The sequence below is a fragment of the Drosophila virilis genome, chromosome X (assembly GCF_030788295.1).
Source record: "Drosophila virilis strain 15010-1051.87 chromosome X, Dvir_AGI_RSII-ME, whole genome shotgun sequence".
In the NCBI taxonomy this organism is placed as follows: domain Eukaryota; kingdom Metazoa; phylum Arthropoda; class Insecta; order Diptera; family Drosophilidae; genus Drosophila; species Drosophila virilis.
The window spans coordinates 8,726,401-8,743,610 of NC_091543.1; the positions used below are offsets into that span (position 1 = coordinate 8,726,401).

The 17,210-nt window shown below is 44.9% G+C and overlaps 3 protein-coding genes across 4 annotated transcripts; 1 reads left to right on the forward strand and 2 right to left on the reverse strand.

The window, feature by feature from the left end:
- Positions 1-326: 326 nt before the first annotated feature.
- Positions 327-2,175, reverse strand: LOC6633821 (uncharacterized). Its single transcript, XM_070210597.1, is given in 5 exon segments — positions 327-679; positions 742-828; positions 1,234-1,457; positions 1,460-1,915; positions 1,972-2,175. Coding segments are annotated over 5 exon segments (1,002 nt in total). The 5' UTR covers positions 2,096-2,175; the 3' UTR covers positions 327-568.
- A 2,994-nt stretch (positions 2,176-5,169) lies between these two features.
- On the forward strand, positions 5,170-11,502 carry LOC6633832 (mucin-3B). 2 transcript variants are annotated; one of them, XM_002057007.4, is made up of 4 exons: positions 5,170-5,463; positions 5,523-5,914; positions 5,968-8,584; positions 8,642-11,502. In XM_002057007.4, exons 1-4 carry the CDS (start codon positions 5,286-5,288, stop codon positions 11,338-11,340), a joined length of 5,886 nt encoding a protein of 1,961 aa, XP_002057043.2. In that variant the 5' UTR covers positions 5,170-5,285; the 3' UTR covers positions 11,341-11,502. The 2 variants fall into 2 exon arrangements, with proteins under 2 accessions (XP_002057043.2, XP_015025654.1); XM_015170168.3 differs by having other exon boundaries at positions 5,968-11,502.
- A 4,596-nt stretch (positions 11,503-16,098) lies between these two features.
- LOC6633833 (uncharacterized) lies at positions 16,099-16,766 on the reverse strand. The gene is made up of 2 exons (XM_002057008.4): positions 16,521-16,766; positions 16,099-16,455 (listed from the first exon to the last, which is right to left on the reverse strand). Exons 1-2 carry the CDS (start codon positions 16,632-16,634, stop codon positions 16,246-16,248), a joined length of 324 nt encoding a protein of 107 aa, XP_002057044.2. The 5' UTR covers positions 16,635-16,766; the 3' UTR covers positions 16,099-16,245.
- Positions 16,767-17,210: the final 444 nt, after the last annotated feature.

Consider the following 17,210-nt stretch of genomic DNA (forward strand, 5'->3'; position numbering starts at 1 on the left):
CAATTAATTAAAAAATATCATGAGCAATTACTGCGCGAGCGTGTGTGCGTATAAGTAATGAAGTCATTTAGCGAGCACTGCAGATCAGCTGGCAAATCGAATATTTATGTATGGCGTCACTGCACGCAGCAAGGTACGCACAACAAATATGGCGGCAGGCGCAGTGCTCGGTCGCGGGTGTGACGTCATCGCTTTGCGTGTTCGATATTTCACAACACTTATCGCTTATTGGAGTACGCGTCGTGGTTTCTCTAATTTGCATATAACTCCAAATAATGTGGTAAATTAATTTGAATTGTGCAGTTAATTAACAAATATAATCAACAATTCGCGCGCGTTCGTGTGTGTAAATAATGAAGTCATTTGGCGAGCACTGCAGATCAGCTGGTAAATCTGGAGAGTCAATGTACGTATGTATGTATACAAATGTTTAGATTTTACACGATTGATTTTGTTGTTGCTGTATTTCTTATTGGAAATTTGATATTGCTATATATTGATTCTGTGACAAAAAAAAAGGCATAAACTAACTGATCTTTGGCACATTTCCTTCAAAGCGTAGGCAGTTTTATGGTGTCAATGCACGCTGTGGGGTACGCACAACAAATATGGCGGCCGGCGCAGTGCTTGGCCGCGGCTGTGTGACGTCACCATCACCGGCCAGAGGCATGGGCCAGAGCTGCAATAGAGTCGAAAGCATAAGTGAAAGCGGGATAGAGCTAACCGGGCAGGTCATTTTACCTTTCTTTGCCGGCGTCGAAAGCGCTGTCGGTGCACCTGCGCCAATTTACTGCTGGAGAGCAATGCGCGTTTGCGCCGCTGCCAAGACTGCCAAAGAGAGAGAAAGGGAGAGAGAAAGACAGAGAGAAACAAACGAAATATATGAGAGATGTAGAAAGTGGAAAAGGGATATAATGTGTAAGAAACAACGAATAAGGAGAGATATAAGACAGAGAGGAGAGAGGTCGAGATAGAGGTGATTGGGAACGAGAGTTAGAGTTAGAGTGAGAGTGACATAGACTTAGAAAGAGAGAGAGAGAAACGAAGAAAGACAGAGTGTAAGCGGAAGAGAGATGCAAATCGAGAGAAAAAAACTTAGCGACAGACAGAGTTAGATAGAGTGAGAGAGAGAGAGAGAGAGTGTGTGAGAGAGAGAGAGAGAAAGAGAGTGTGTGAGAGAGAGTCAGAGCACGTGCGATAGAGTGAGAGGGAGTGAACAGTTAATGCACACACCTGCATATTGACATCGTATTTGATGCGCTGCGCCATCGCCGGCGCCTGCTCATGCAGCTGGCGTCGCAGCCAAGCCACGCCATGCCACAGACCCTCGCCGCTGATATGACAAATGTGCAGCGGGCAGCCGCAGGCGCGTGCCACCTGCTCCAGGCGGAAGGCATGCTCCACATCGTACAGCTGAACGGCGTCGCTGTGCCGCGTGGCCACCAGCAGCACGGCTAGCCGCGCAGCGCCACATGCTCGAGGCAGCGTTGCAGCAGCGCAAAGTTGTCCACCAGCTGATCGTAGCTGGCGCTGAGATCAAAGCAAAAGATGAGCGCATGGCAGCTGGCATAGTAATGCGGCCAAATACGCTGCATATCCGCGCTGCCGCCCACCTCGGTCAGCAGCACGCTGCCCGTGCTCGACTCCGGCCTGCCGTTGGCCAGCAGGCGATAGCAGCGCACCCCATTGGTGGCGTCCATATCATTGGCGTTGCGCTGCTCGCCGCGCAGCAAATGCCCCAACTGGGTTTTTCCGCTGCCGGTGGCGCCCAGTAGTAGCACCTTATAGCGCGCCGTCTCTGCTAGCTGCGATGCCTCCTCGCAGCAGCAGCAGGATGTGCAGCAGCTGCAGCAGCGGCGCACCTTAGCGCACATCAGTCCCATTAGCACATGGCGAATACGTCGCTTCGTTTGGCCTAAAATTGAATTATATTTTGTATTTTATTTGTTGTAACTTGTTTTTCGGTTTCACTCTGTTCGGAACGCTGCTTTGTTTTGTTTACAAGCTGAGCACCTGCCAGCTGACTTGGCCTGCCGGTAGCCCAGGGCAACGCCAGCGGCCTCGTGTTGTGGTCATTTGAACATCTTGTTGTCATGGTTAAGCCACGTTGTCACTGCTAATAACATTTAATTTTCAAAATTTAACTGACAACTGCAACATTTGAGCTTGTAAAGCTTTTAAATTAAAGCGCTTTCATCAATATGCTACTGTTAGTCAAAAATTGAAAGGTTTTATTGAATGAGCAACTGTTAAAAAACATGCTCTGCTTTTAACAGTCGCTGTTAGTTAAATGTTAGTTGAACAGTTGCTGTAAATTAACTGTAACTGTTATAGATAGACTTCGAAAAAGCTTCTTGCGCTATGTTTTACCAAACATTGTCGCTAGATGTCGCCTTGTCCCAAATTAAAATCCTTGCGAAATTTCCCATTAGAAATTTACCTGTTAAATAAAAACCTGTTTTAACGACATTTAACAAAACACCAATATCTTGGAAAATTAGTGAGTTCAGAAAATGTTGCATTTATAAGTACAGTTAACACTCAGTTACTGCTCCCAGAAAAGATTATATTTATTGTCAAAAAAATTTCAACATCTTTCGCACAAATGCACGCAACATTTTTTTCCAATCCTTTGCGAAATACGCGAAATGTGTGACATATGAAACCCATAAGTAAATGAGTTTGTCCCATTTTTTGTAATAGCTCGACTTGGCAATTGTTTCTTCAATATGTTCCACATATAAGCAAAATCCTATGAGCAACGGACTTTTGTATCATATACTTAGCTGTAAAAGAAAACTTATTTTCTCTCTTCACCAAACTCAGCCAGGCCATGCTGGATTATTCTCCCTAAATGCTTGCACAAACGTATCAATAGATAGGGAAATGGGAGTGTTGAACAATAATGCTTACCGTTATAAATATCTTTCTAATTTTTCCAACATTTAACGATCGGACTATAAACACCGAACTTATTCAAGAATGAATAGACCGTCATATGATGTGTATGTGTGGGTGCGTATATATGCTTCTGCCTATGTATGCACATAAGAACATTCGTAATTTTGCTGGGCTCAGGGTATTTCCTATTTGGGAACTCCCGACAAAAACGCACTCTTACTCGGCTTTTGATTCTATTTGAACACATATTTCCTAATCGCTGTGTGGTACATGTTGACGGCAAGCTTGAAACAGGCTTTGACTGTTATTGCAAAGCATTACGCCGTTTTGCCCGAAACAGTTAGGCAACGTTAACTCAGTCACTCGACCCAAACACCCCAGCGATCCGGGCATGCCCAAATTGAAAGGTAAGCAAGCTAAACGTTGCTCGAACCTTGTCGCACCGCCCTTTAGGGCCCGAATGTCTGTGGCCTTGAGGCAGTTGCCGGTGTCGCTGAGTGGCAACTCTTTTGTGGGGCCATCTACACCTTCCCCCACTTCTCCTCTGAGCCCACGCCCAGCTCAACATGCATCTAGGTACGAGTGTATGAATATAATGTCAGTCACCTAGGCAACAGCTCGTCCGGTGATGACGTCGTCGTTCATTTTAATATGCGCATTAATGCGGCACAAAGCGTCGCGAACTTGGAAACTGGCTGGATAAAAAGAATAATTTGACGTGGGGTTAGTCTGAAGACGCTGTGCCAAAGGTGCAGGGCTGAGAGGCGTATGCAAATATCTAGTTGATTGCCTGTACATATCTTGAAAACATTCCATTTGACACTTTTGCATGCACATGTGTACAGCAGCGAGGGCTGTTCCAGCGTTTCACCTTCGTGTATTAGTAGATAACCTAATATTAATGCTGCAATCGGTGCTATACTCCAAACTGGATCGTCAGCCTGTACTTAAACTGGATCCAGTGCAAAGAGGGATAAATCTAATCTAAAAAGATAATAAATACTGGATCTGTCCTAAAACCAGATCTTTAAAGCTTGTACTCTTCAAATACAAGCGATATGTACTCTGATAGTCCTTGAAATGAATGCAGATGATGCACACATGGAGTCACAGAAAGTCGGACAATGTTAGTTCGGTTCAGGTATTGATTGTCATTATGCCCTTTGTAGCCTCACTTTTAACGGATTCAGGGAATATGAGAAGGACAAACTGTAAAGCCAAAACAGATGAAACGAAGGGCTCAAAAGATTAAAGACTCAATTCGGAATTATGAACTATCGGATTTGCACAACTGCGATAATACACTTTAATGCCAGCCCTCGTGTGTGTGAGCTTGTGTGTTCCCTAAAGCCCAAGTCAAATATTTGCCGGTGGCACTCGCCTGGGTTGCATCAAGCTAAATGAAGCGACACCGCGTAACCATTTGTCGTTGTGTCCTTTGGCCCCCCATTGGAGCTTCACTGGTCGCCGCAATGTCAGCGGCATTGTGACTTAGCTAAAGGCGGCTTCACCTGCTGCTCGTCTACGGACACAGCATGGCTATGGTTCAGCTGCGGCATTATTCGATTATTTGTGCGCAGCAGCATCATTTCGTTTGCTTTCCGGTTGTTTTCCTTTATCCTTGGCGAGTGCCTCCTGGTTGCGCGTCAGCGGACTCGACTGCTCTTTGACTATGGCACACGGCGACGTCATATTTCCTTTTCTGCGCCACCTATTTTTCCTTCTCTTATTTACTTCATTTTTGTTTTTTTTTTTGCGATTTCCTCGGCGCACTTGTCGAGTCGTTCACCGTGCAGAGTTTAGTGAGCTTAGCATTGGGCGCGCCAGCTTGCCTCGGATTTCATTTCCGGCATGTTGCGGTTACGTTAAGTAACGGAGATTGCATCGCTAATGATGCAATTGTGTTTGGCGGAAATGAAAGCGGTTTCGTGTGACGACTTGCCAGCCCACACACACACACACACACGCATACACACACACACACACACACACGCAGATCTGACCCAGACAAGCTCTTAAGAATTGGATGCTATTCAGCCAGCTAAAGCCAATCAAATTAAAGAAAACAGTATATGGAAAAAATAACTATGCACCTGCTAATTGCATTTGTGCGAACTAACGGAAGTGCCTGTCATAACAAAGCAAGACTTTTCAGATCTATGCTGCATAAATGAGTTTGCATAACCATATTGATTGATGTAGTCAGTCATAGACGGAATCCATTGCTTATGACGCAGAAGTTATGAAACATTTTAGTAGGCCTGCTCGTACTGTCTGTCATCGTCAAACACTTCAACTCGGCATTGATTTCGAAAGGAAATTTTTGTGTTTTTTCGGGCTAAAAGATCAATTACCATTGGGCAAAATTGTTGAATCCCCAAACCATGCACAGTGCGCAGTGTAAAACGCCCAACGGTCAGTTGACACAAAATGATTTAGCCAATACGCCAGAACATCTGCGTCCCGGATTCACCGGACAGGTGCGTCAATATGATCCCAGGGAATTTGGTCTGACGAATAACGAGGAATGGCGCAATCCGCGGATGTTCCGCAATATGACATGTCTGTAGAGTTGTTACTCTATTTAGTTTGCTGACAACTGACTAATAAACCAATCACAGATGAGACAGACGCCGAGGCCATGGATGCGCTGCGGCTGGCGCAACCCCGAAGACAAATGTATCGCCCACCTATTGGGGCAAATCTAAGCAATTTGACGGAGGAGTGTCTGGCTGAGGTGTCGGCACCGGCGTTTGATCTGAGCATGCCGTCTCAGATGTCTGGGCCGGGTGGCGAGTATCTGGCTAATATCTCGCCGCCGCATATGTCCGATACAGACAAGTCTGTGGGCCAAAATGATGCAAGCAACTACGTGGATAGCGTTTACCGCCAGGTTGTGCACAGTTTCAAAAATGCACATGACCACAATGTGCATGCTGATAATCTGTTGCCCGCGGTAGAGAACCGAACTCCAGTGCCCAATCAAGTGCCCGAAAAAGGCACCGTTCAACAGGTAACAAGCGTACAATAATTTATATATACATTCTATTGGAATGCGGTACACAGAACAACAGTGTGTTGACTACACTGCGCAAGATAACCACCCATCGGGATCAGTGCGGAAATGTTACCAGTCGTGTCGAGGAGACCAGCACAGTGTCCAACACTCCCTACGAACAGGTGACTAATTTGGAATACACACCAATCGGTACGGTACAGGGGGCACAAGGACGTCATCTTCACTTTTCCATGCCAGCCCAGTCGGAGAATATCGCTGATATCTCGATGCCCTCGTTTTACGATAATTCCATGCCAGCAATGAGTACGCGTATAGCGCCGCAGGGCATGACAAGTGAACAGCTGGCAGACATAAGTGCTCCCGCGTTTGCGGACTCGATGGGAAGACGAATGCAAGCGACGCCGCCTACTATTAGCAATATCTTAGCGCCACCTATTGGTAAAAATGTGTGCCTAGAAAATATGAGTGCTCCCTCTTTTCCAAATAGCACCGTTAACAGTTCTAGAAGTCCAGGCGTAGAAGATATATGTGATATGTCGGCACCGCCATTCGCTAGTACCAATCGTTTCGAGTGCCTCGAAGATATATCCATGCCGTCAGGCGTCGCTGGTGCTAAAGGTGATTCGAAACGACAAGCAACAGAGTTTCCCAGTGAATGCTTGTATAATGTGACAATGCCATCGTTTGGAGGTTTTACAGGATCTTCGGGTGCGTCAAGGCGACAAGGAAACCTGACGTCCAATGAGTGTCTAGAAGATATAACAATGCCTTCATATGGCGGAGTGTCTGCAGCGTCAAATAGACAAGCAAACTATATGCCTAGTGAATGCTTAAATGAAGTTAGTGCCCCATCTTTAGTGTCTAGTACCTTGCGCAGTAGAACACCACGACGCCAACAAAGGTCCATGCCCTCACATAATACATTCGACATAACAGCTGTTGAGGATATCAGTATGCCCTCCTTTGAGGGAGTGTCGAGTGCTACAGCAAGAACATGTCAGCAGCGATCAATGCCTTCCCAGACTATATGTGACATATTAGCACCATCTTTCGAAACTTTTGGGCAGGCTCCAAATGCCAATGAATGCTTGGAAAACGTAACGATGCCAACATATGATAGTTCAGGACAAGCGACATATCAGTACCTGGAGGATATCAGTATGCCTTCGTTTGGCGGAGTATTGGTAGGTTCAAGAGCGGGTTCTCCATCACGTCAACAGCGCTCAATGCCTCCCCAAAATATCTACGACATAGCGGCGCCATCACAAATGACACCAGGACAAATGACAAATGAGTGTTTAGAGAATGTTACAATGCCATCATATGAGTATTCTGGCAGAGGGCCCGGGAATAATGTGTGCCTGGAGGACATCAGTATGCCTTCGTTTGGAGGAGTATCGGCTGTTTCAAAAGCAAGCACCTCGACACGTCAACAACGTTCAATCCCTACCCAAACTGTGTGTGACATATTGGCACCAAGTTTTGAAAACAGTGGACGAGGGTCGACAGCGCATGAATATATAGAGGACGTGACCATGCCGTCCTTTGGAAGCTCAACCCGAGGACCAATGACTAATGAGTTCCTGGAAGATGTAAGTATGCCATCTTTTGGTGGAGTATCCGGTGCTTCGAGGGCAAAAACTCCGACACGCCAACAACGATCAATGCCAACCCAGAATATCTCGGACAACCAAGTTCCTTCACATGGAAGTAGTCGACGTGGGCCAACGACTAATGAGTGCTTGGAGGACATAACAATGCCATCATATGGAAGTTCAGGTAGAGAAGCCACGAATGAATTCTTAGAAGATATTTGTATGCCTTCGTTTGGAGGAGTATCGGGCGCTTCAAGAGGAAGAACTCCGACTAGGCAGCAGCAATCGATGCCATCGCAGAATATCTATGATATATCAGCACCGTCTTTTGGTAACAGTGGACATGGACCAGTGACATCTGAATGTTTAGAGGACGTAACCATGCCTTCGTTTGCCGGGGTATCGGGATCTTCAAGACGGCAACAGGCTATGCCGTCTGAGTGTTTGGAAGATGTCAGTGCACCTTCATTTGGACAAAGAATGTCGCGCAGTAGATCAGCGCGACGTCAACAAAGGCCTTTAGAAAATATTAGCAATGCAAGTCGAGCAACCGCGACAAATGGGTACCTTGAGGACATCACAATGCCTTCCTTTGGAGAAGTATCGAGTGCTTCAAGAGCAGGAACCTCCACGCGTCAACAGCGTTTCATGCAAACCCAGAACATAACCTCTCCTCCTTCATTTCGAAGACGCGTTCCAAATACTAACGAATGTTTAGAAAATATAAGCATGCCATCATATCTGATCTCAGATGCTTCAAGAGCAAGATCTCCGACCCGGCAGCAGCAATCGATGCCTTCTCAAAATATATTTGATATATCAGCGCCGACCTTTGGCAACAGTGGACGTGGACCAGTGACAAATGAATGCTTAGAGGACATAACCATGCCGTCATTTGGAGGAGTATCGGGGTCATCACGACGACAGCAAACCATGTGCTCCGAGTGCTTGGATGACATCAGCGCACCATGTTTTGGGCGGAGCATATCGTTAGGTAGATCACCTCAACGTCCGCAGATGGTCCAACGAAACATTGTAGATATAACTGCTCCGACATTTGCCAGTTCAGGTCGGGGTCCACAAACTAATGACTGCCTGCAGGATATTAGCATGCCTTCTTTTGCAGGAATATCGGGGGCTTCGAGAGCAAGAACTCCGACACGGAAGCAGCAATCGATGCCAACCCAGAATATTTGTGACATATCAGCTCCATCATTTGGAAGCAGTGGACGTGGCCCAAATGCTAATGGAGGTTTCAATAACATAACAGGTTCAGGACCATCAAATAATCGGTACTTGGAGGACATTAGCATGCCCTTATTTGAAGGAGTATCGGGTGCTTCAACAGCAAGAACTCCTACACGGAAGCAGCAATCGATGCCATCCCAGAATATTTGTGACACATCAGCGCCGTCATTTGGTAGCAGTGGACGTGGACTAGTCACAAATGAATACTTAGATGACGTAACCATGCCGTCATTCGGAGGAGTATCGGGGTCATCACGACGACAGCAAACCATGCGCTCTGAGTGCTTGGATGAAATCAGCGCACCATCGTTTGGGCGGAGCGTATCGCTCGGTAGATCACCTCAACGTCCGCAGATGGTCCAACGAAACATTGTAGATATAACTGCTCCGTCATTTGCCAGTTCAGGTCGGGGCCCACAAACAACTGACTGCCTGCAGGACGTTAGTATGCCTTCATTTGCAGGAATATCGGGAGCACCGAGAACAAGAACTCCGACACGTCAACAGCGATCAATGCCATCCAAGAATATCTGCGACATATCAGCTCCATCATTTGGAAGCAGTGGGCGTGGTCAAAATACTAATGTATATGAAAGCTCGACCAGAGGACCAACGACTAATGAGTACTTAAATGACATCACAATGCCTTCCTTTGCTGGAGTGTCGGGTGCTTCAAGAGCAAGAACTCCGACACATCAACAGCGATCAATTCCATCCCAAAATACCTGTGACACATCAGCTCTTGCATCTTTCGGTAGCAATGGCCGTGGTGCTACAACTAATAAATATGCTGGGCGAAGCTTATCGCAGGGAGCAAGTCCCAGAATTCAACAATTATCAGCACCTATTGCTAGCTCTGGAAGAGATCCAATGCCGAGTGAGTGCATTGAAAATATAACAATGCCAAGTGGCGTTTCAGGTGCAGGCACTAGTCGGCGAGAATTGACAATGCCCAGCGACAATGTAACTCCTCCCTCCTATGGACGCAGTGGAATATCCCAAAATACACCACAGTTATGGAACATATCTCCACCGGTCTTTGACAGTCCCACCAGTCAACCGAACAATTTACGTAGACCGCGTTCTGAACCGGCTTATCTCAGCGAGTGCCTAGATGACGAGAGTGCTCCCAGCTTTGGCAACAGCAGTAAAGGCATGAAGAGTCTTTATCAGATGCCACTGCATGGAGCTGATGTATCGAATGACTCAATGCAGAACGGAACGCCGCTTCGACAGGTTCACAGTGTTCCATGCATTCCCAGTCAACAGAACATTGGTGACATTTCAGCACCTTCTATGGGCAGTCCAGCGCATGAGTTTTACAATAGTTTCCAAAACTCGAGAACTATACCGCAACCTGCTGCCGATGAATCCTATCCAAGCGAAATGCTTGGAAATGTTAGCGCCCCTTCCTATGCAAGCACCATGAATCGTACGCAGCCTAATCGGCTGCCAAACTTTAGTTCGGCTTACGAGAACCTTGACAACATTACACAACCTTCGATGTTTGCTAATAGCTCTGCGCGTGCTCAAATGCCTTCTAATCGTAACAATTCTCGGCCACTTGAAACGCTGGACGATAGACAGAAAACCAACTTTGGTCATTCGACTGGTAAACGTCTTGATAATGTAATGGACATAAGTGAACCATCTGGACTGTATCGAAGTGGTGTAAACTCTCAGAATGCAGAGAATATGGGCATGCCCTCGGAGAGAGGGCAGGACTTGAGTGGGATGCCAGTGAAGAAAAACGGCTCAAATCTTTCTCAGCAAATTTCAATCTCTGAGCAAAGTGTGAAGAGGACTGTGATCCAAAATACATCTGATCAGCTGGGCAATGAAAGTGAACCCTCCGCACTCAATAATAGTGCGAATGGCCCAGCCGTAGTTGAGGTGGAAAATGTGATTGTTAAGACATCTGTTACTTCCGTGAAGCGTATATATCCAAACGAAGAGGACAATCGGATAGAGGATGGCTATGACAATCGAAATCGCGACATAAATGGCTACAACGCCCGAAATCGCGACGAAAATGGCTTTGACAACCGAAATCGCGACGAAAATAGCTATGACAACCGAAATCGCGACGAAAACGGCTACGGCACCCGAAATCGTGACGAAAATGGCTATCAGAATGTACCGAGCTACCAGGGCATAAACGACATCTCCATGCCGCCATATGAGAGCACTGGCATCAGCTCGCCGGGGCAATCGAATCGTAACAACATGTATCTCTCAGACATCAGTGAGCCTTCCTACGGTCCCTCTTACCAGTCAACCCAGCAGAGCCGTGACCCTAATGGGACTTTCCACGGCTTCGACTCAATGGACAACTATGCACCGTTCGATCAGCTCGTCAATTCGATGCCGCAAAATCAACTGGCGAACAGCAATGCATTATCGGACAACGTACTGGCCACGCCTGAGCCGGTGCGTGGCAAGAATGGCCAAGTAAACAAAAAAATGCCCAACAGCCAAAGGTCAGAACAGCAAACGGGTCAAAAAAATCCGTGTGCATGTTCAGCGAGCTTGTATGGGAAGCCCTCCAATAACCAAAATCGCAATCCAACTCGCTAGGAAATTTACTCTCTAAACATTTTGTCCACGTTCCTACTCTACGGAAGGGGGATCCTGCAATTGAAAATATTTATGATTTAGTACTTGTTTTTAGACTGAAAAAAATGATCGAAATTTGAGTTAACAATAAAATGGAAGTGAAGTGAATACCAAAAAAGATGTAGGAGAAAGAGTGAGCAAATAATATGCGGTCGAATAAGAGGTTTCAATAAGGCAGCTCAAATGGGAGCATAACTAATATCAAAAGCTTTGTTCCTAATTGAGCTTCCATGAAACTTCCCTTCTCGCACCTAGCTTCACAGCTGGATGTTAACTTGAAATTGTCAATAACTTGGGCATATTGAGACAATATCCGTGGCAAGCTGTGACACCTCGATTGATTGCCGGGGGGCCAGTCTACGACATAAGACAATTGTGAACAAATGCAAAATTATTCGAAGCAATAGCTACAAAAAGGTAATAAAAACGAGAGTTGCAGTTTAGCTTGAGAGTAAACGAAACAAAAACAGCGAGTAACGGCAAATAGGGGAAAAGTGAGTAAGAAAGCAAGGGAAAACATAATAAAATTGAAAACAAATAAGTTCAGGAACCAGGAAGCGCCAACGGAAGCGCCAACGCTCATTGTTAGCTTTTGTCGTTTGCCTGTTGTTGTCGTTCTCGTTGCTATACCCTGTAAACGAACACGTATGCTTAAGGGGTAGAGTACAGTAGACAATGAAACTTGGTATAGAATCTTCAAAAATAGAGTAGAGTATTTGTGTATTGCGGATGACAATTAGGTGCACAATGAATATTCCACAAGTTCTACGGAATTTAAATCTCCGAATGTCGTGAAATCTGATTAGAATTAAGCATACTGAATGCAACTTTATCCCTCATCTGGGATATCTTACAGGCGAACATGCTCGGCTGGAGCATGCTTGTTTTAACTGTTTGACTGGCAGGATGAAGAAGAGAAGGGTAACACACACACACAGACACACACACACTTGGGCCCCGGGAGCGTTTCGAGTGTTGTGAGAGCTATTTAAAAACAATTTATTTTTTAACAACTGCCATGCCAGAAGCAAAATCAACCTGTCGCGGTGCCTGTGTGTGATGTGTGGTATGTGGTGTGCGAGTATGTGAGTGTGTTAGTGTGTTAGTGTGTGTGTGTGTGCGTGTATATGTTGTATTTGTTCTTGAATTTCAGCTAAAAAACATATGAGAATAAAAAAAAAAAGAATGTGAAGCGTCGCATCGTTTGGCGTCTGTCAGTCAGGTATGCAAAACATGAAGTGCAGATGCTTCAGATTGGTTTTCCAATTACTCAACATTTCAATGCAAATAACACAGAGCCACGGCGATGGTTAACGCCAACGATGAGGAATTTAAAAGTCAAACACACACCCACGCCCACACACACACACACACACACACACACACACACACACACACACACACACACACACACACACGAACATGGAACACGCACACACTGGGATCTATTCAAATACATATGCAAGCATATGTGTGTGTTAGACGGGGCAGCTGCGGCAGCAAAGCCCAATTCACATATTTCTTCGATTTTTTGCCAAAGATAAAATTTCAATCACGTTTCTTCACTTTTGCTTAACATACGTATATTCATGTGTGTGTGCGTGTGTATATCTGATGCTGCCAAAGGTGTAGTAGATGTGGCAGCAAACCAAAAAACAACAACTCTAACATCTGTGCGCAGCCCAGCCTAGGTAAACTCGGTATACCAAAGTTTTACGGGTAAAATCACAAATTGATGATTTGTGTCGTACTTTTTTGAGTGAAAACAACATTAACCTAACCTTAACATTCCAGCACTTATCTATCTGTAATTTACAGGGTATTACGTATGGCATTGAGAGCGTTGAACAAACTTTTTGTACATATGTGCTGTCGGCTTCAGAAAATGCTTCTGTTTAATTAACAGCAAGTTCTGTGCGCTCTTTTATGGGCCAGTTTAATCAATTTCAAAAAGTAAATGTGCTCTAAACGGGCTTGCCCGACTAGGATATACCCTGCGTCTAGCTTTCTATACAAACATTCTAAGTCCTTTCTGCAGCTGAGAAATGTGCAACGGTGCTTCGATCTTTTTGAAATGTTTTGTGCGTAAATATTGCACACAAAATAAGTTTTTATGGCCTTTAAGGTATGCTTAATAGAACAAAATAAGTATTAAAATATAAATAAAATATATTTCGAAAATAGAATAAGAAATCAACAAACAAAGAGAATCTCGTTTTGAATCTGATTTGGAAGTAGCAAATATTTATGTCAAGTCCCTAGCTTTTGTAGCTTCCACTTGGAAAAGCTTCTGAAAACACAAGATAGCACTCAAATGTGACATGCTAAATTAAAACTAAAGTTATTCCAGTAAAGAGCGAGATTATTTCTCGAAATGGATGGTAGACAAAATTAGTTTGAGAAACTCTTTGAAAATATCTAAAATATGCAAAATGATTTAAAAGTCCGACGTTGGCAGAATCTCAGCTTGGTTTAGATCTCTTGAACAGCATATGAGTTTTTCATACAAGGACCTTATTTGATATCAAGTTTGTAATCTGCCATCCATTTACGATATGGTTAGGGCTCTCTTTTATAGTGATCTTGGGGATCTTTTGTGGCCGTATTTCGAAGCACTCTCTAGTTCATAGAACTGAGCCCACTGTGAAATCTTTTCTATATATGTATATATATATATATATATATATATTGTTTGTGATTTAAACTGAAACTTTATATTAAATGCGTTTATGGGCGAGTTAGAGAGAGAAAGTGAGAGGGAGTGGGAGCAGTAGAGGGGGAGGGAGCATGGCAAGTGGCTCTGCATGGCTTTGGCAATTAGAAAACAAAATATTTGCGGCGCAGATAGTCAACACCAATTTGTTTGGTAGCATGGCAACCAGAACGTGAGAGAGGGGGGGCTGTTGGTGTTGTGTATGTGTGTGTGTGTGTAGAGCGAAAGAGAGGTTGGGCGGCGGGTAGCGGGGCTTGGGGGCATTGCTGTATACACTGGCAGAGCCTGTAACCCAAGGCTCTTACCTTTTATCATCTACATCATGGGCTGATTTACGTGGCGCATTTATTGCAAGGGCAGCCACTAAAAGTTTTTAAATTACAATTTACAGTTTCTGTTTTCGTGTGTGCGTGTGTGTGTGTGTGTGAGGGTGTGCGTTTGCAGGTGTGCGCGTGTGTGTGTATATATACATGTGTGCATTTAGTTGCTGTGCTCATTGTTTTTAGCATTCAAGTGGCAGTTAAAATGGCTCCAGCCTCAATTGCTGCATCCGGCATCCCGTAAGCTGTGCCAAGTAAACCCCCTAACCCCCTCCCTCCCTCATTCTCCCGCCCCAGGCAGCCCCTGTGCTTCGTAACCCGTTGCCCCAGTCGCTGGCAACATCCTTTGGACCCGCTCCCTTGGCTGTTGCATTAGGAAAGTTGACGTGACGCTGTGAGCGATTTATTGTTTTTGTGTAGAGAGCGTAAAATGGAACAAATTTTGCTCAAACACACTCACAAACACACACACACACATGGCATGCGTGTGCCTGCCACGCCCCCTTACGTATAGGTTTTGCCTGCTCTTGGGCGCTTGGGTTCAAGCCCCAGCAAGACACAGCGCCACCAGCAGGAGACGTCACCGCCGCCTCGGTTTGAGTCAAGCAATCAGACTCGCGGCCGCTTGCTGCCGATTGCAGCTGTTGCTGCCACGCCCTCAAACGCCCGCCTCTCCGGCCATCTAACCCCACAACTAGGCAGTTAATTGTAATGCTGCAAAAATGCTGTCAAAGTTATGCGAGTGCGAAAATGTCCACGGGCGCATGCCATGCATGGCAGCCGGGCTGGGTACAACAGCCTCCGCCCGGGCCACTTGACAGAGCCGCCAACCCGTTGGAGTTCGCTGCTCGAGTTTCGTTCTTGCGACCATTTTCCGTAGTTCTGGCCAACATACGAGTGTTCGCAGCATGTTTCAAAATTTCCTTTTGCTTTTTTTTATACTCTTTTTTTTTAAGCTCAGTTCGCTGGGCATCTATTAAAGCAATTGCAGTCGCAGCCATTGGCTGGCAATTGCATTAGGAGCTGATCAGGGCAATGGCTGTGCAGCAGGCCTGCATGTGAAGTCAGTCCAAATTTAGTTTTCTGTTGTTGCCTGCTGTTAGGTACTTCAACTATATCGTCAGTTTCGCAATGTGTAAATCTTCAGTGTATGATAGCTAGAGAAATTATATTTTGTATATAGGTTTTTGTTTAGCTTAAGCAGCTCAAGTTTATTTTAGCTATACCCCACATAATGCATTTCTTATACCCTTCTTTTATTAGAAATGTATACAATAATCTAAAGAAAGCTTTTGCGAATCCACAAAATATATATATTCTAGATCTGTCACAAAAGTTGACCTTATCTTCTATATACGTTCGCGCTGATCTCAGAGACTATAACAGCTGGTGAGTTTTATACGAAATGTATATCAGAAGCAGAACAAGTTAAACTCCCCCCTTTTGATATAATTCTACATATTACACAAATCGATTGATACGATATTAAGTCTGACTACTAGTTGCTGAGATTGTATGTTAAGGCAAGTCACAGGATATTTCCAAGGTACGGGGTATAGGGTATTTTCTAGTTCAACTGGGTATAAGATAGATTTGCTAGGCAAAACTCCGGTCATGCTGTAATTTGATGCCTGATAAAGGCTTGAAATAAACACTTGATGGCAAATAGTAGAAATGTTTTTGGGTAAACAACATGGTGGTTTATGTAATTCGTGAAACATACATTTAATACGTAGTGAAACATAAATTTAAACTTGAAAAACAGTGAACCTCTAACTGTTTGTCCAATGTAAACAATGGAGACGACCGTCCATATACGGCAACGCCCCCAGTTTAGCCCCCCAGGCTGCCGGAGACGCGTAGGAAGGCCTCAACGCGACCAAAACGTAACTTAACAATGCCATTAATTGCGTCACGATAGGTGATCAAAACCGGACCGCTAAAACGTTGACCATTCACACTGACAGTACCATTGCGACTCTCGTTGACCAGGAACAGGCCCTTCTCGCTTCGTGTCAATGTTGCGTGCAGCTTAGCCACAGTCTTTGGATCAGTGTGGAGCATCTATTTGGATATAAATACAATGGGATTTTCAGCTGCTGGCTTACCTTATCATCTAAACAAAAGTCCAGCTTATTATCTAGGACATTGTTGCCAATGCGTAGCACCTGATAGGTGCGCAATACAACAGTCGGACGACCCTTGAATGTGATGCTGGCCATGGCTCTCTAGTTCTCTCGTGCAGACAGTTTTCGTTCTGAATCAATTACTAAACAAACAAAACTGATTGTTATGGGCATGGAATTGCTTACGAATCTTAATCGAACCGACTGAAATGTGTCGTCTGTCAGAAAACTGTAAAAGCTACTGTGCCTAGATTTCGTACCTTTTGTCTCAAATTAAATATCGATTTGGCTGCTTTGTGAATGGTATTGTGGGACGACACAGCCAGACCACAGATATCGAACGCTCTCTTCCTTTTTCATTTATAAGCTGACAATTTTCTAGAGTTGCGCCCGCAGCTAGCTGTCCAGCATAAATCGTAATGCTCTTGACTCTAAGCTCCTTATATTACTAGACACCACAGTCTGTGGTCGCATTCACACAGAGCTGGCCGCATTTCACTTAACTCTTCAAGTTGCTCTTTACTCGGTCTAAAAATTATACCCTTTCTAAGGGTATTTTGGATTACACAATAAGACATCCATCGACCCAATAGGCGAGCAGAAATGTCTATGTCCGTCTCTCAGTTTTGAGTCGATCGTCCGGAAACTTTGCGCGAATCTGTCTTTTTGTAG